The sequence below is a fragment of the Scaptodrosophila lebanonensis genome, unplaced genomic scaffold (assembly GCF_003285725.1).
Source record: "Scaptodrosophila lebanonensis strain 11010-0011.00,11010-0021.00 unplaced genomic scaffold, SlebRS2 tig00000001-arrow-pilon, whole genome shotgun sequence".
Lineage (NCBI taxonomy): Eukaryota > Metazoa > Arthropoda > Insecta > Diptera > Drosophilidae > Scaptodrosophila > Scaptodrosophila lebanonensis.
The window spans coordinates 15,204,814-15,223,249 of record NW_022060529.1 but is presented as its reverse complement, the minus strand read 5'-3'; the positions used below and the strand labels follow the sequence as shown (position 1 = coordinate 15,223,249).

Here is an 18,436-nt window from a genome sequence, read left to right as displayed (position 1 = left end):
TATAATAGAATCACTTGGGATCAATGCAATATATAAAGAAGATTAAATTGTACCTCAAAAAAATATTCAAAATATTCAAAATTTTTGTAAAATACATGTGTACATGTATGTATGTATATAAGCGACGCTAGGCGTTAATGGATTATTGAGCCTTTTGGAAAATGTAAGAAGCAACAAAAAAAATGAAAATATTTTACATAGTAAATGTTAGTCGGCCTTTTTCAAAAAATTCATTCAATTTACTTTTGGTAAAGGCTAAGCTTATCTCCATTCTCTGGTCACGTAGGCCCTCCCTTTGGTAGCAATTCGTTGAAACACATACACGTACATATACTATATACCCATAGACTTTATTTATTATTTTTATTGGCAAATTCCAGTGAAGGTCCGCAGCCTAAGTCCCTCCATTAGTATAGAACTTTCCATGTTTTCATCAAACCGACTGAACATAATCAGCAAAATCACATCAACAAGGGCAATTATTAAGCACAATTATTCAACAAATGGTAGGGACAAAATATTCAAACTGGATTTTCTGGATCGAGCTCTGAACTTTGTAGCGTGAGGGGCTGATAAGACGACGCCGCATCAGATTTAACATTTGTTTCAAGCAAAGATTAACACAGAGAGAAAACTATGTACGAATGTATGTTCATATGTATGTATGTATATATTTCTCATCAAAACTCGGGAAGCTGCTATTGCTAATGCTGATAAGCGTTCGCTGTTGATTTTGCAAATCAAAATACATATTAAAAAAAAATTGCGCTTAATTATTATTTTCATATTTTTGTTGTTGCCGGTCAAAAAGCAGAGCTTAAAAGTAAATAGTAAATAAAAACAACATGTTCATCAAATGATTTAAGTCGAAAAATCAGAAGCAATACACAGCAAACCGCTTTCGACTGGTTTAGCAGCGTTCCCGACTTCTGGCATACTATAATGCCACATATGTATTTCTATCACATTAACAACGTACTCAACTGATAAGACCCAGGCACTGGATGAGGGTTGGGGTTGGGGCTGTGGCTGGCTAGCTGGTCGTCTGCCTGCCAGAAGGTGCCATGAGACAGCGACGTCGACTGCACTGATAATCGGCGGGGACTTGTTGAGAATCACGGCTGGCTAGCTAGCTGACTGGTAGCTTTTGGGGCGTGAGGTTATGGGGCGTGCGCTCAAGCCGGTAGGTTTATCAGCTCGGCTTGAGACTGATGGCGTGTGGTGGGGCGCTCTGTTAAGCACTTGAGACGCACACGTGAAGGACATTGGGACTGACTGTTTGGCTGACCGACTCTATTCTCGGTCTCATTTTGGACTGCATGGTGTGAGGCGGCGCGTGTATTATCTAGAAGCGACGGAACGCGGGACGCAAAGCGACGGATGAAGCGGCGGCGGCAGCGATAGAACCTCTCAGTGAGCCAAGCCGAGTCGGGCCGCCGTCCTGCTGATATGAACGAACTTTGGCACAGATATAGCGGCGTCCGATGGTTGGTTGGTGGTTGGCTAATTGCTTTGTTGCTTTTGTTTGTGCTATTATTATTATTATTGTTGTTATTGTGGTTGACAACGATAGACGTGCAAAGTCCAGTCAGCTGTATGTGGCATACTCACTGCAATAGTTGAGCCTAATACTAACATAAATATGTATGTATGTATGTACATATGTACATGCATGCATATGTATAAGTATACAAATAATATTAGTGGATCGTTTTATTGGATCGTCCCGTCAAGTAAAACTGCTAATAATAAATCTATCACAGATCGCCCACCTAGTAGTGGAAGCCATGTAACCGAAATTTAACTCCCCACTGAGTTGCCTAAAATAAAAAAAAATGCTGCACATTATTTATGCACACGCCGCGCCTTATCAAAGAAAAGCTAACCAGACAGTCTGATATGGCCTCCGAAAAGCAACAACAAATTGGTAACAAGCACGAGCGCCAACAATGATAACAACAGCAACAGAAGAACGAATAAACAAAAAAATTCCACACTATCGTGGGAGCGACAAGTTTGCAGTGGTAGGTGGACAAGAATTTTTGGCAATATTTGCGCGATATTTTTGTTGTTATTATTTCCGTCAATATGCCACTACAGACGATATCTTGTCTAGACTAGGTATTATTAGAAACAATACACCCCATAATTTTTGGAGGGCCTCTGAAGTTCTGAAATGTTTTATGGTTTCCGAACGATTTCTTGCTTTATGTGCAACGATTACTGAACATGCTGTGCTGTGTGTTATATACAATGATTGAGCATAATTTTACTATTAGGACCTTATCTAGAATTCGATGTCCATTAATGGAGTTCATATTAAACATTCTGCCCATTGTATATTTATTTTCTCATGAAAATAGAATGTTTGTAATGTAGACTTTAGGTTCCTTCTTTTACAGCACCTCTATCGACAGTTCATGGTTAATACAAATTGGGAAAAATCACATTCAGAAAGATTGGGACACTCTGAACCGTTATTCAAAAAGCACCCACGATTGCACACGACTTAATGGAAGAAATGATATACATATGTACATATACACATGTACATGTATATGTATGTATGTACATAGAAATACTATATATCCCAATTGTTATGCATCAGTTTAGAATTTGAAACTATTAAATAAAATTTAAAATTTTTACAAAACTGCAGTAGATAGCTTTTCTATGTATACATGATAAATCTATAAATAATTATGTAATGCTTATGCAGAGTATTATTATTATTTGTAATTGCTTAAGACAATTTATTTTCAATGTGTACATATACATACATACATACATACATATGGAAATACACACTTTATGGGTTCACCAATAATGTACTTATTTAGAAATAACTGCATCTACATAAATATTCGGGTACGTTTTATGTTTTTATGACGAAATTTTGAAGAACATTGCACGTGTGACATTAAAAGCCAAACCACTCACATGTTATCAACACACTTAATGCAAACAAACAAACATATGTACATACTATATGTATGTATGTATGCTTGTATATAAATTCACTTTTTTGAATTTCGGGGCAGACGAACTGAGACTTTGCATGGGACATAAACAGCACGCTTGAAGGTTGGCACACACAAATCTTTAATGATAACACGCAGCGTAATATTGAAATGACATAAGCATACAAATGAAAGTATGTACAAATAAACATAACTTTATGATAATAGCTGGTTTGCCAATTTAAAATAATAAATAGAAATATTTATTATTAGTATTATCCTCGAACACACCGGGTAATTTTCCTCTGCATACCCATATCAATACGTATCACAAAACTTGATAACAACGAACCAAATTGGCTATCAGAACTTACTGAAAATAACCAATTTGTGAACTTTTTTAGAAATATCACGTTTTTGTATTAAGCGCGCACTCACTGACGCATGCAGAACGTCTGACCTACGAGTGCTTGCATATAAATATGAGCCGTAGGTATGTCCGTGGGGGTCGTGGTGCACCAAAATAACCGCATTGTTGCCAATGACCCTCCACGGCGTGTCACGCCGCAATCTACACATACATACATATCCAAGTATGTTCATGCATATGCGATGGTATACCATAAATAAATATTGTTATTATTGAGTTAGGGCGCTTTGAGCGCAAGTTTAATAATAAATACATATGTACATGCTTAAGCTAGAACTATCTTATACGAAATACTCTAAATGGTCGTGCATGTAAGTGGACAGTTCCTTGTCAAAAAGTGGCATACTAATGCGGTCCAGTTTCAAATTGAGGCTAACAAAGAATTGACGCCCATACCGCTTGCTCAATTTGGTGGCCAGCGCCGCCGAATCGCTATGACCAATGCCACCCAAGATGGTGGAGGACAAAATTTCATTGCTAGGAGGTCGCATAGGTAGGGCCATTCCCAGCTCCTCAAAAACTTCGTGTTCCCTGGCGCCAAAAATTAAAAAGGTACTGCCATTCATTTTAAGCACGCGTAGAATAAAGTTGTCCTCGCCGGCCTTCAATTTGGCAACATGTGAAGTGAATGAGGTCTGGTCGTTGGCCACTTGCGATTTGTTGTCGCCGGCTTCTGGTTGTTCTGCCGCAATAGAGCTCATTTGGGCTTTCGACAAAAGAGAACAACAAATAACAAATGCTTTCGGTTATAAATCGCACGGCAGTATCTTACCTTATTATTATGTTCAAAAAATAATATTAGTAAAAGATTTAAAATTCTGTTTGTTTAAGACTCCATGAACCTGTTTTGTGAATCAGCAATATTTTTGTGAAATAATAGTTATATTGACAGCACTGGCAGAGCGTGTTAGGCAACGTCAAACTACACCCTAGGGCTCCAAACGCAACAGTGCTACCAAGTAGCACGCGAACGCTTTTCATTGCGACCAAGTCGTTTTGAAATCAGATCAACCGCAATTACTATACAAACGCGAAAAACATTTGTTGAAAAAAAACTACTGTTTTTCGCCGTTCGCAGTGTTGTTTTCGTTTTATTAAGGCTTTCAGATGTACTATAGGCGATATTTTTTGTTTTGTTAATTTACATATATACGTATTTAGATACTGTTACTGATGTCCATTATTAAGTTCACAATTACAATCAGGCCTGTGAACTTGGCAACGAACGCACAATTACTTTTGTTGATCATTAATGGGCAGGGCTTTATATACTCGTAAGTTGTAATGGTCTCGATTTGAACTACTTAATTAATATATAAATGTACCATTAAGAACTGTGCGGGCTACAAAACAAAATTTTAAAGGAAAAAACATCAGTTTCATTTTAGTTAGTAAAATAAATGGAATTCACTATTTTATGGTTATATGTATGTATGTTAGCAATTAGGACTTCAATATAATTAAAAACTTTTGTTTAACATTTCGCGCGTCAAATGAATTATGCAGCTCTTGAATGCTGCGATTGCTAGGTTCCCGATAAATATCATAATTGTGGTTTCCGTCTATTGCATTTTATTGACTTTGGATTAAGATTTTTTGAACGAATATCAAATAATTTTGATCTGTATTGTTTTGAGTTATTTTTTGTTTTCTTTTACTACAATTTGACTAAGACTTGCAACCGCAATTTTAAACCTTCTTGTTTTTTTTTTTTGTTTTTCTAGCTTTTTTCCGTTACGTAATGTGTTAATCTTGAATAAATATAGCAGTGATATACAAATAGTGTTTATAAGGTGCTTAATCCTCATCATCTTCAGATTCGGCTTCCTGTAGCCAAGTCAACCAGGCGTTCACTTGGAACAGCGCAGACCCTTTGCCTGGGTATTTGTCGGAAATTTCCTCTTTCCAGAGAACGAAAGCTTCTTCCTCAATAATCTCGGAATCGTATAGATATTTGAACCAGCGGCAAAGCATACCTAGCAACAACAAAAATTAAATTTCAATTCAGAAATTTATTAATTTAGTGAATATATTGTATCTTACCTTTGGGGAAATTTTCATTATAGCAGAAAAGTTGTAGAGCATATAGCGCCATTAGTTGCAATTCGTTTTGGCTTAAAAAGGTCTGAAGCATCTGGCTGTATGTTTCGAGCATAGCTTGCTCCTTTTGTGTCACTGATTTCTCTGGATGTTCCTTTGGGTCTACATTGTTGGCCAATGTCGTCTCCTTAGTTATGTATTTGACAATGACCGTCATCAGGGCCTGAATAAAACCAGGATCTTTATAATATTTGTTGTCTACATTTGCCTTAATCCACTTGTAGAAGTTATTTGGATTGGGATCGCCTTGTAGCTGTTTCAACATCTCAGATTGCACTTTAAGCAATGGATAAAGGAAAGCCAGCTGGCGATCCTCTAAAATTTCGGCCATGCGTTCTTTATTCCGATCCACTTCCGGTAAGTTGTTCATTAAATCGATTCTACTCGCTCGGAACTTCTCCTCCAGTGCTTCCTTTCCAATTGTTTTGTGAAGCTGCTGCAGCACCAATAAAAATAGCGGATAGTGTTGCCCGTTGTCAGTGTAATTGGCAATATCATTTAACTTAATTAATGCCGGCTCCTCGCACACTGCCTTGCTGAGCACATTTGCAACAAGGGCGGTAATGCGTGGGTTTAGAGCTTCACGTTCGTTCATCTTGTTAACGAGCTGCTTGAAAACTTCGACCACAACGTTCGGTTTGATGCTGGACTGTTTGCGCAATGTCTGCAAGAAACGCACGACGCGTTCCAGGTAGACATCGCTCACACGGTCCAACACCTCCATAAGCAAGTTGATACACACGTCCTTTAAAGACTTTTCTGGAAGTTTTAACTCAAGGAATCCATCAACTAGCTCGGCGAATTGATCTGGCGCGTTTACAGCACTGTCGATGCAGTTTATTATCTCTTCGGTCTGCTCGTCATAGTAGAATTTCTCCTTGAAGTACACACTTGCCTTCTTAGCCAATTCTTCTTTGCTTGGCCCCTTGTCTTTCTTCAGTTGCTTGTTGGAACCACCAACAGGAGTGGATGGACGTTCAACCGAGCCGTTTTTCGAGTTGCCTTGATCTTTGCTTTCAGAAGGTGTTCTCTTTGCCAAATAGTTGTCATTATGTTGCTGCTCAGTGGGCTTCTCGCAAACTTGTGTTGTTCCAAAATTGGGCGAGGACGATGTGGCTTTTAGACCCTTCTCAGCGCCACCCTGCAAATGAGATGCCTGTGTTTGCTTGTTCTCAGCATATTCCGCCGACGGAGTGGATGCCGGACGCGTTGGATTGATTAGATGAGAAGTTGGAGTTGCAAGCAAAGGATAATGAGAATTGGACAGCTGTGGCTGCTGCTCCTTATTTTGTGAGGTGCCATTAACATTGGGTGGTGTTGATATGGGAAGTGTTGTCGGAAATTTCTGATTCTGAGAAGCTGCTCGGAAAAGCAAGGAGTTGGCAGCCGGACGCATTTGCAAATTTTCGACTGCATCTTGATTTGTCGAGATCAAATTACGTTTGAAACGCGGTGCCAGCTCTTTGCTGCCCAGCAGTTGATTACCACCATATTGGGCATCGTTTCGATCGTTGTTTCTATGAGAGGAGTTGCGTGAATCCTCGCGATTTCCACCATTACCGCCGCTATTCTGGTTATGTTTATTATAGCGATTGTTGTAATTGCCTCCACCGCCACTCTGATTGTTGCGATCACGGTTATTATATTGACGATTCTCACGTTGGTTATTTGCACTGGTTGCAAATCTGAAAAGAAGATTTAAAAACATATTATTTAGACAAGTATAACGATTAGTCGTCATTTGGGTTGGGCATGATCTGTAGAGAAACTTACGGTGATACAATAGGCGAGGCACCGGTTACACTAAGGCCGCTGAACATATCATTGTAGCCACCGGGCTGAAGATTCATCCATCGGTTCATCCAGCTATCTCCGTCACGATCATTATTGCGCATATCGCGATTCCGATTGGCGAATGGCGTGCGTATTATCGAGTCGTCGTCCGAGCGTATTTGCTTTATCGGCACTGGTCCCTCGGTTGTGCCTACCTTGCGTGGCACCCAGTGATTCTGGCGCAGTTCGATAACATCCTTTAGCATGAAGCGTATCCTTGGTGGATATTCAGTTGACTTTGAACGACGTTCCAACGTCTCAAAGTACTGGTTCATCAGCTCTTTGCCCTGTTCTGAATCCAAATTCTTGCCGCAAGTCTTGAGCAATTGAGCCAAGCATTCCATGTCCTCGCACATTTCCTGCGCACCGGCCGTACGCTTCTTCTTCTTGTCCAATAGCTCCATGATGCACTGGTGCAACACATTTTTCGACAACATGTCCAACTTGTTGAGCTCACCGATGAACTTGACGTTCCCCAGCATCCGCTGTTTCGCCAAGTGGCGTCTCTCTTCCTCGTCGGCCTCATTTTCGGCTGGTGGTCGATTGTCGTTCTCGTCACGCTTTAAACGATTGTTAAATTTATCGCGACAAACAGCAATTAACAAGCGCAAGAATGTGCACGAATTATTCGGTTCCTTTTCAAAAGATGGTGCTTCCTCGGAGAGACGCTTGCACAGCTGTGCATACATAGACGAGTACTTCGGCTCGTCCAATGCTTTGTCGAAAATCAGCAAAATAACGCCATTGAGTATGACAATTGTATTTAAATCAAGCTTAAGCAACTCATCGCTCAATTCCTGGAACTTCTCCGGAGTTAATTTATTTAATATGCCACGCACTCTACGGAACACTGCGTCGTTCTTCTCGCTCTGGGTGAGTCCATGCTGTGGTCGCAAAGATGGTGGTATCCAGCGGCCAGCGACAGGTGGTGGTGTGGCTGACTTCAACGGCTGCTGAGCCACATTCACCGAATCCTGCTGTGTAGAAGGGCCGCGATTTGCGTTTAGAGAAGTATTCGAAGAGTTAGAAGTTGAAGCTGAAGTAGAAGCCTGTGCCGAAGACACATTGCCGTTCCGCACCGGGGGCGTACGGTTGTTTTGCCCCCGCTCGTAACGATCGTCGTTGCGCAAAGCGGATGGCGGTAGCGAGTCAGCTCCCGATCGAAACCGACCGCCGCCTCCGTGGCCGTTGCGTTCTAGGCTGTTTGTGTTGCCCGCTCCGGTGCCGTTTCCACTGCCCCCACTATTATAGCGCTGGTGAGCCGGTGAGTCGTCGTAGTCGCGATAACTGTTGTTGGTGTTGTAATCGTCGCGGTAATTCGAGCGCACATTCAGGCCAACATTGCTATCGTTGCCACCACGCGGCCCGTACGATGATGATGACTTGGGATTGTTGCTGCCGTTGTTCTGCTGGTTGTTGTTATTGTAGCTAGCGTTCGACGTGGAGTTGCCGTAATGACGCTGTTGTCCATTTCCATTGCCGTTCTCGTAGCGTGAGTTGTGGTGGTGCTGTTGGGAGCGATAGTTACCACCACCGCTGCCACCGCCGTTGGAGTTTAGATTGCGATTGTAGCCGCCGCCATCAGAGTTTTGGTGATAGTTGCGACCACCACCACCGCGATGTCCTCCAGCTTGTTGCTCACTGCCGATGGTATAGCGACCACCGTTATATGCTGTATCAGCGCTGCCTCCAGTAACTACTGAGTTTGGCTGCGACTGATTGCTGCTTTGACCCAAAATGTCACTATTTTTGTTATAGTAACGCGACGACGACGAGTCACCCTGGTAAGATCGTCGAGGTCTTGGGCTCACTTCCGAATCGTGTTGACGAATTTTGGCGGAATTTTTATTATATCCAGTAGAAAAGTGTCCAGATTGGCCACCAACTGATCGGCCAAGTGCGCCGTTTCTACCAATGCTTTCGTTGCCTACCACTTGCGAACTACCGCTGCCAGATTTGTAACTGGACCCACCGCCTGCACCCTTGTTGATGCGATAGTTGCTATTGCCGCCGGCGTGATTCGATGCGGGTGAAGAACCCTTGTCGATTTTCACCAGATTCTTAAGGTTATTAAACGTATCGGTAGCGGTTGTAATCGGTAGTAAATTGGGGCTGGTGTTGAGCAGAGTCTTGCCGACCGTAGGTGTCGGTGGTGTTTGGCCACCGCAGCTGACGCCTATAACGCCGCCGCCTCCTCCGCCGCCTCGATTACTGAGCTGGTCGTAATTGCGCTCACTATCGTTTTGATTAGCCGTTATTACCAGTCGTAAATCGCTGCCGCCGCCGATGCTCGTGTCACCGGTACTGGTGCCTCCCTCAATGGTGATCGTTTTACCGCTCCGGAACTGATCTATGATGACGCCTGCTTGATGCCCGTTGGTATTATCCCAACGTTGCGGACTGTCGTCGTAAGAGTGCAAAAGGGGAGCGGCGTCGTACGTTGAATGAGGAATGGTGATAACTTTTTTGGAAGACTGGGGGGGCGAATAATATATTCTAACGCTTTTCTCGCGCAGAATTTCCGGGTTCGTCTTCGCTTCTTGTTGTTCGATCTTAAAAAGTGATCAGTACAACTGCGCTGTCGTCCAAAAGTGTTAACCGTTACTGACTGGACACACACGAAACGAACACTAAATCAAACACACACAAACACGAATATATGCTATTGTGGCTCCTTCCGGTTGCTTTGTCTTAGTCCTGTGCGTTTTCTGTTCTTCAGTTGTTCGAAATTTATGATTCCTGTTACTTCTCTGTTACTTGGTAGCCTTGCGTATAGGAATCCTGGTAAAGAAAGAAGCCGTGCCGAAACGTGTTAAAAGATGGGATAGAGTAGAGAATAAAAAAATATTTATGGGTGAATACACAAAAATTCTAGACCAGACAATAAACTAATATACGTACGATTGTGACAAATATCTAAAAGAAAACTGCAATTATATATACGTACATAGCTTCGCGTACATACATACAGATTCCATATTTAAATTTATCCAAAAGTAGCTTCTAAATTAACACTAACTGGGAGCGTGAACAATTACAAATGTGCAATATCAATTAAAGCAACCTCGTACGAAGAGACCTTCAAGCTTATTTTGTTGATTTCCGTCTGCTCCAATGCCCACAGTCAACACTCAGATACAGATCGTTCTCATTCAACCTGGAACAGGTTACGTACGCGTGTGTATGTACTAGTATGTATGTATGTGTGCACCTGCACTACAGGCTTGTCGTTCTGCTAAATGTTTGTTGTTTATTTGCATTGCATTTAAATTGTGTGCTCATCATACATATTTATTTTCATTATTTGCAACGCAATTTATCCCACACAAAGTGCGTATGAAAATATGTGAGATAGCAGAGTATCTTAAAATTTTGCTTTTAGCATGTGATGATGATGCTGATTCTCAGGTCGTTCGCTTTTTTTTGTTCTTTGTTGACCATTTCTTTGTTCGTTCACTGAAGCTAAACTGAAGCGTGTACTCCAAAATACAAAATCGTTATTCTCTCTCTCTCTCTGTTTTGTGCCAGATGCACGACTCTGGATGCTGAAGTCTGGAGGGGCAGCGCGGTTGAATCGGGTGAGACATGTATAGCACGCATGTACGAAAATTAGCTGTTTAGTTGTTGTCTGGCACACAAATGAGAATTTGCGTAGAAGTCAGTGTCCTGTCTTTGTCTTCTATCTTATTGACCTCATTTAGCTTAGCTTTCTGCGCATCGAATTAAAGTCTTTTGACCTGAGAAGCTTATGTGCGTACTAAACAAAAGACCAAATACCTGATTAGCATGTTCAACAAGTATATTGGGTTGATAGCAATAATGATTCACACGCTAATTTTCGTAGTTAAGCAGATATTAATAATATTATAAAAGTTAAATGCATTAAAGAGCGTAAACAAAGGTGTACATATTTTAATTTTTGCTCCACCGCGTCCCCACAATCGGACAACCCTGGCTAAGTCTTCCTCTTGTCACTGTATTGTTGTTGTGTGTGTATGCAATGTCTTCTAATCACCCCCAAAGTGCCAATGTAAAACCACCCCAATAAAATGTGCACACAGCAACCGTCTGAAAGTTGCAACGAGGCGTCGACGACCCCGACCCGATGCTATCGTCGCCACCACCGACGCCACCACACAACGAAAAGACCCAGTTGTGGATGATTTTGACCTCAATTCGAACGCGTCGTTTTTTTTGCTGCTCGTGTATAGTACTTGGTTATGTTTAACAGTCAATACCAAGTTGAAAATGTTTTAAACGGCAACAGACTATGAGACGACTTTGACGAAGGCACGCCCACATAAAAAATGTATGCATTACTTTTGCTATTTAAAATGGTAATGGTATTGAAATGTGGCTTACAAGTGCGCACCAATCGAACATATGTATGTATGTATGTGCATACAAACACACACCAAAATTTGTATGTATGTATGTACACATTTCTTGAGTACACAAACTTTGTATGCCCGCACTCGTTTAACCTGTCCCTTCATAAAAAAATTCTGCAGCTCATCCGCGCCCAACTTTTTCGTTGCTTTCGTCATACAAACCAGTACAAAGTGCATGCACACTCACATACACAATCTATTTGTTTGTATAATAACTAATGGCACAAAGCGAAGGCAAACGGGAAAACAAAATGAAGCTGTGTGAAAACTCAGCTATGGACAGACCATGAGAAGCGGGGAGGTGGTGCAGTCAACGTCATTAGGTTTTCCGCTGGTACGCCGCCATTTTGTTTGCTGGCACTTGACTCTTCTCTCTATCTTTCTTTGTTCGAGGTGATTGTGATTCATTTTCATCAACTTTTTCTTTTGAATTGCCTAAAACGCAAATGCGTTTAATGAGTTAAATCAGTCTACCATTGCTCGCCACAATTGAGCTACTTTTACAATTATCACATTTTTCACTTTTATTGATTTCAACGAGGTCGTTTTCACTCAACTACATGAAGAAATTTTTGAGGCTATGGATGTCAAAATTTAAGGGAACTTAATTCACTTTGCAATTGAACTCATCCTTATGCTGAACACTGATTAATGCAAAGGAACTTAATAAAAATTTACTTTAATTACATTATACTAACCTGGATTCGAAATAATTTCTTTATGGCAAATGTGCACAAAAAGCGAACTACCACGACCAAGAATGAGTAACAATGAGCGATAGCAGTCAGTGGTGTGGAACAATTGCGATGTACAAAGGCCCAAACTCACGCACAGGGTTGCTTTGCGAAAACAACAGGGTTGCATTTGGACAGAGTAATTTCTGTTGCGCGCGTACTTCGAATATATTTTGCTACCACTGGAATTGTTTTTTTTTTCGATCGTGTTGATGTTTTATTACAGTTTAAGAAATAATCCATTTTGGTTGAACAAAAACAATTTATAATTGCAAATTTAAAGTTAGTAAACGGGTTTCTAGAATTTCGGTCGAGTGTAGCTAACAATTATTTTTGTAAATTTTCCTTAGTTATACATACATACTCAAATAAAATTTCGTCGAAATTTATATTGTACATGGACCTGGTTATTGGAAACAAATGTATTATCTTATAAGCAAAGCAGAAAAAGTGAATACGCTACTAAAAAATGTTTTTGTTATGTTATTTGAATTATAGTTCTTCAAAACGTAAAGGTTAAAAAAAAATATTATTGATATTGGAACGAGCTAAACTATTATCTTCGTCTGAGCCAAAGCTATGTATACATATGTACTTATGTGTGTAAAAGTATGTATACCCTTACTATGCCTTACAAAAAATCTTTATTCCTTCATGTTACTTTCCGTACTATCTTATCTTTTATTAAAAGTACTTGTGTAAAAATCGAAGGTATGACTATTTTTAAGGGTGTAACTTGGATTACGGTCATTAGTACATACATATATTGGCTTACATAAGTAGTTAGAGAAATGAAAATAAAAGTAATTTTTTTTTTGCTAGAAATAAAATTAAGATTTTTTTTTGGCCCGTACCTAGCTCTTCACGCAGTCGTATTCCAGCTTAGTCCTGTAAGTCTATCTGTAAACTTCAGGCGACATACATACATACATATGTAACTACCTAGAATAAACAATATACAAACCAATGTATTTAATTAACCCATCCCGTGGCAATGTTTTTATCGGTTCCATCTTGTACAACCCTTTTCGTTACACACATACGCTATCCAAATAGATAGCAAGGAAGTTCCGAAAAGAGGACAATTTAATTAGCGATGACATGTTGCCATTTAATTTTCTTGTAAAAAGTGTAATTAAAAATGTCCGCTTCGCAGCTGGAGCAACAGACCGCTAGCGTTGGCAGTAAAGTTGCCATTGGAAAATGTCAACACACTCAGGCACACACAAATGTGGCGATCATATATCGGTAGGCCGGTGATAAATCATATTGTGGCTGCCAGTAGTGCATAGCATATTAGGCTCTAAACGACGAGATAATCTATGGGCGCCCTGGCTACAAAATGTTGCAAGTGGCAATAAATTTGGAAAATACAAAACATGCTGACAATTTTCCGTGCATATGTATATATGTACATATGTATGTGTGTGTGTGTATGTTTGTGACCAGTGCTAGGGTCTGGGCCCATTCTTGTGCACACATAGACGACATAGTCACGTCAACACTTTTAACTCTTTGGCTTGAAGCCGTTTCGTTTTGTTTTTGTTTCTCGTTCGTTCTTTTTTTTCGTATCCTTTCGGCAATAAAAATTCCGCTTGCTATTTATCTTGATTGTCCCTTCGCTCAGGTCTGTCCCACTGTCGCACAGTCGCACTGTCGCAGGACACTTCAACGTGGTGTACATTGTGAGTCCTGTTGGCCATGGCGTCGCGTCGCTAGAAAATTTTTGCTTAATGAAATGTACATAAAACTAAATGAAATTAAGTTTGTGGCGTGCTAAGCCATAAGCCCAAGAAGTGAGCGAAGCCCGCGCGCATTCGCCGTGTTTATTACCACGAAGGACATAAAATGCAAAACGCGTCGAACCAAATGAGACAAAATGGCCGCCGCTTCGTGAGCAGAACCCTTTTGGCCCAAGTACGCATTAAGCTGGCCAGTCCAACAGTCCATGAGCAAAGGAAATAAGAGAGCCGAATGAAAGTGTGTACTGAAATTAAAGCATTTTACTTGAGCAGCCCTTCTGTTGGTGCCGGGAGGGGTGGGTAGGCTCGAAAAGCTCATAAAGTCGAAATTAAATAATTTGTCTTCTTAATTTTCAAATAAATTCTTCATCATAGAAATAAAGGAAACCCCAAGCTGGAAAAACAATTGTGCACGCAGGCAAACAGTCAGCCAACCAGAAGCGTGGCTAAATCCTGACAATAGCAACAACAACAACAACAGCAACAATTCCACCGGATACCCATACCCAGCGGAGCAGTCGTCGACCCACACAGACACCCCGTCAAGCAAACACTCGAGATGTTGCCGCGCAAGGACTTTTATTAAATTCGACCTACACCATGCCATGAATATACGAGCACGATTCCCGGCCCTTCTGCTTTCCGCCCTCACGACAGTTTTCGTATTGTATTTTTTAATATGTTTGTCGCTCGGCACAAATAATCGTGTACACCATTAATCCTTATTTCACGGCATTGTTCTCAAGCTCGTTCCGAAATCATCAGCACCCCAATGCCGCCGGCGTGCAGGGCCGAACCAAACAAGTGCCATGTAAGTGATTATCGCAAGGATATATGAAGGAGAAAAACAATAAATGAAAAGATAAATAAACGGGTGTCAATGACTTTTGATAATAGAAATGATAGCCGAAAATACTTGTACAATATTCGTAATTTTTGTCCTGCATCGAAAACTGCTTTACACTTAACAAATTTTTGTGTAACTAATACGTCTGCACTTTTGTTATAATTTCTTATGCATGCGTAAATTTCTATAAAAATAGGTTCGCAACTGAACAAATGCACAGATTTTGAAAATTCTGTGTGTATGGCAAATTTAATTAATCAAATTTTATGATCGCACAAATTTAATATCAAACTAAGTAAAGATAACATAAGCGTATTATAAATTTGAGCCGGGCTATATTAATGGGGAAAGGGATAATGTTAAATGCAAATTTGTATTTCCGTATTCTGTGGGGGAAAACAACTCATGAAAAACTAACCAAACAATTTTAAAACAATGGTACATGCGAAAATGAATACAGTTTATATCCACACTTATCATTGGTGAAGTAATTTTGAACCGGAATGGACACTTGAAAATCTTATCGAGTAAAGAAGTTAATTTTTAGTTTGAAATGGTATACCTACTAGAAAGTCAAAACACGAGATCTACATATGTAACAAGTGCAAGAAGACATGACGAGACGAATCGGTAAACAAATATCCGTCTGACTGTCCTTAACTAGACTTGTCTTACTCATACGCAGATTAAGTTTATTGCAAAAGAACGTATTTGTTATTAAATATAGCAAATAAACGTAGCAAATATCATTCTTACTAGAATCACTTTTTTGTTTAGGAAGATATTTTAATTAAATTTAACTTTAAACTTCAAATTTTGTTGCATTTGAAGTTATTGCAAATTCGAGGCTCTATATCATATGGTATACTTGGGATTCCAAGAGCTCGGCCCGCGCGCCCTAGACATTATATAACCTTGCCCTGCATCACGTTCAACGGCCAATATTATGGACGATGCTTAATATTCAATATCTGATCCTGCTCTATTCAACCAATAGTCTGATAAACTGAGTGGCAATATATTGTTCTGGACGACTTACTACTACTACTAAATTCTCGATTCAGAAAAGATGCATGGAAAAAATGTGAGACAGAAATGAAACAGCTTGTATACAGCATTTTGACTTTCTAACGAAAATGAACAGATAAGCTAATTTTCTATATGCGAGCATGGTTTGATAAGAATAAGGTTAATTGTGTTTCCGCACTACAATGTTGCAAATAATCTTACTCAGATAAAGGTTTATAAATGTGTAAGAGGCGACAATATAGTAAGCTTTCTAATTTGACAATGCCAGTAGTTTGCTGGTGGCAGCAATGAAACTAACTCAGTAATACTATTTGGCCGAGTACTCCAAAAATAAAATGAAGCTCAGCTTAAGGACAATTTTTGAAAGTCAAAATTGTCTGCTAAGGCGCAGAAATCGCATTCAGTTTCTGGCAACATTTCTGAGTGAGTTGCTGTTTTAGAGAGCTAAGGAAGCTATAATAGAAACAGGAGTTTAGTTCTCGTATTTCCTTTCTCCTACAGTCAATATTTTAACGTTCATTCATGGCCTTGGTGTGGGCTGGATGTCGCCAGTAATGCGCGACTTGAAAACTGAGGACTCGCCGCTCAGTTTCAGTGTGGTTGTCGAGGAGATATCCTGGATTGGCTCCGTGTTGGGTATAGGGAACGTTATAGGTAATATATTGGTCGGACTGATGCAGAATCGCGTAGGACGTAAGCTGGTTCTGCACTCCATAGCCATACCCCATTTGGTAATTCGCGAAAATTTGGTATTCTGAAAAACATGTGATTTGAAAATGAAATTTTTCAGTGTTTCTGGTTGCTAGCGTATTTGGCAGAGAGTGTGGAATATTTGTATGTTGGTCGTTTATTGGCTGGCATTGCAGGTGGTGGCGGCTATGTGGTGCTACCTATCTTTATAAGCGAGATAGCAGATACAAAGTAAGTGTGTAGAATTTATCTGAGCGGTGCCTATGGGTGCATTAGCTTGTATTTGCAGCATTCGAGGAACTTTGGGTTCCATGGTCATGTTGTCAGTCACTATGGGTATATTGGCTGGTTATGTCATCTCCACATATGTGGCCTACCATACGGCTCCGCTATGCATTATGGTACTGCCCGTATTATTTTTCGTGTGCAATTTCTTCTTTCCGGATACGCCGCACCATCTCATCCGTAAGGGGAAATCCGCTGCCGCTCTACATTCCTTCTGTTTCTATAAGAACCTCGATGTGAATGACAGTCGAGCGCTGAGCGAATTCGACGAGCTGAAGATGAAGCTAACGAAGGATCGGGAGATGGAGAGGAGAGCCTTAAGCTACAAGGACTTTAGTAAGTCGCGCATTCAACTTTTGAGCTTTCATTTAAATTTGTGTTTCTGCTCCCAATGCAGTAACCAGGCCCGCTTTCAGAGCGTACGGCACAGCATTTGCCCTGCTGCTGGCAAATCAATTTAGTGGACTCTTCACATTCACCAGCTATATGACCGACATCTTTGCTGCATCTCACACCACACTGGACGAGAATATGTGCACAATTACAATTGGCGTAGTGCAACTGATGGGGAATTATACGGCCACTCTGCTTTGTGATAAGTACGGGCGTAAAATCCTATTGTTCGTATCCTGCCTTGGATGCGCAGTAAGCTTAGTGGCCTTTGGCTGTTTCACTTACTTTGCGGACAATCCGGATTATGCTGCCCATTTGACTTCAGTCGATTGGCTGCCATTGTTGCTAATGGCATTGGACGTATTCCTGGGTGGTATTGGACTTGTGGGCTGCCTCTTCGTGGTTCTAGTCGAAGTCTTTCCGGCCAAAGTAAGTCTGGTTATTGCAGGACACAACCTTCCTAGTTGCTGATGCGATTTCTTTTTTCTTTTCATAGATTCGATCCCAAGCATTGTCGTTTTTCGTTGTTTGTCTTAGTGTTTCGGTTTTTGTCACACTCAAGATCTTCCCTATTTGCATGGAACAGTGGGGTATATCGGTGACAATGTGGTCTTGCAGCGGGGTTGCCTTCTGTGGCTTTCTGTACTTTTGCTGTTTTCTAGAAGAGACCAAGGGCAAATCACTTCTGGACTCTTAGCTATTTAAATAGTATATGCATGTTTTACAATTGTACTTAATTTAGTTGCATGATTTAAATCAGTTGGCAACTACTCTCAAGTAGACCTTTGCTTGCTATCATATATTTTTTATCACATACAGTTCTACTTGTAGATTACAAAAAAAGATGCTGATAAAGTGATCCCTTCATTTGAATTTATTTGCCTTTTTAAAACTTTTAACTTTCTATTCTAATGTTTCATAAATACATAGAAAATAAAATTTTAATAGAAATGGGAGGGAATCAGTAGTATCAGTATCATCCTAAAATGCGGTCCTCAATTG

General features: G+C 40.4%; 3 protein-coding genes across 3 annotated transcripts; 1 reads left to right on the top strand and 2 right to left on the bottom strand.

The window, feature by feature from the left end:
* Positions 1 to 3,608: 3,608 nt before the first annotated feature.
* LOC115634107 lies at positions 3,609 to 4,300 on the bottom strand. Its single transcript, XM_030531665.1, has 2 exons — positions 4,163 to 4,300; positions 3,609 to 4,096 (listed from the first exon to the last, which is right to left on the bottom strand). The coding sequence occupies exon 2, from the start codon at positions 4,089 to 4,091 to the stop codon at positions 3,672 to 3,674; it is 420 nt and encodes a 139-aa protein (XP_030387525.1). The 5' UTR covers positions 4,092 to 4,096; positions 4,163 to 4,300; the 3' UTR covers positions 3,609 to 3,671.
* A 467-nt stretch (positions 4,301 to 4,767) lies between these two features.
* LOC115625990 (eukaryotic translation initiation factor 4 gamma 2) lies at positions 4,768 to 10,301 on the bottom strand. Its single transcript, XM_030521274.1, has 4 exons — positions 10,293 to 10,301; positions 7,264 to 9,875; positions 5,434 to 7,175; positions 4,768 to 5,366 (listed from the first exon to the last, which is right to left on the bottom strand). The coding sequence occupies exons 1-4, from the start codon at positions 10,299 to 10,301 to the stop codon at positions 5,188 to 5,190; spliced, it is 4,542 nt and encodes a 1,513-aa protein (XP_030377134.1). The 3' UTR covers positions 4,768 to 5,187.
* Positions 10,302 to 16,362: 6,061 nt separating this feature from the next.
* LOC115634040 (facilitated trehalose transporter Tret1-like) lies at positions 16,363 to 18,221 on the top strand. The gene is made up of 6 exons (XM_030531584.1): positions 16,363 to 16,489; positions 16,568 to 16,797; positions 16,857 to 16,987; positions 17,046 to 17,377; positions 17,439 to 17,863; positions 17,931 to 18,221. Exons 1-6 carry the CDS (start codon positions 16,402 to 16,404, stop codon positions 18,129 to 18,131), a joined length of 1,407 nt encoding a protein of 468 aa, XP_030387444.1. The 5' UTR covers positions 16,363 to 16,401; the 3' UTR covers positions 18,132 to 18,221.
* The last annotated feature ends 215 nt before the right edge of the window (positions 18,222 to 18,436 follow it).

Excerpts from the sequence above, each read along its gene's own strand:
- LOC115634107 (XM_030531665.1), bottom strand. The coding sequence starts at position 4,091 with ATGAGCTCTATTGCGGCAGAACAACCAGAAGCCGGCGACAACAAATCG.
- LOC115625990 (XM_030521274.1), bottom strand. Across the intron at positions 7,176-7,263 it reads GCCTCGCCTATTGTATCACC|ATTTGCAACCAGTGCAAATA; the intron begins GTAAGTTTCTCT and ends TCTTCTTTTCAG. Across the intron at positions 5,367-5,433 it reads TAATGAAAATTTCCCCAAAG|GTATGCTTTGCCGCTGGTTC; the intron begins GTAAGATACAAT and ends TGTTGTTGCTAG.
- LOC115634040 (XM_030531584.1), top strand. The coding sequence starts at position 16,402 with ATGAAGCTCAGCTTAAGGACAATTTTTGAAAGTCAAAATTGTCTGCTA. Across the intron at positions 16,798-16,856 it reads CCATAGCCATACCCCATTTG|TGTTTCTGGTTGCTAGCGTA; the intron begins GTAATTCGCGAA and ends GAAATTTTTCAG. Across the intron at positions 17,378-17,438 it reads CTTAAGCTACAAGGACTTTA|TAACCAGGCCCGCTTTCAGA; the intron begins GTAAGTCGCGCA and ends CTCCCAATGCAG.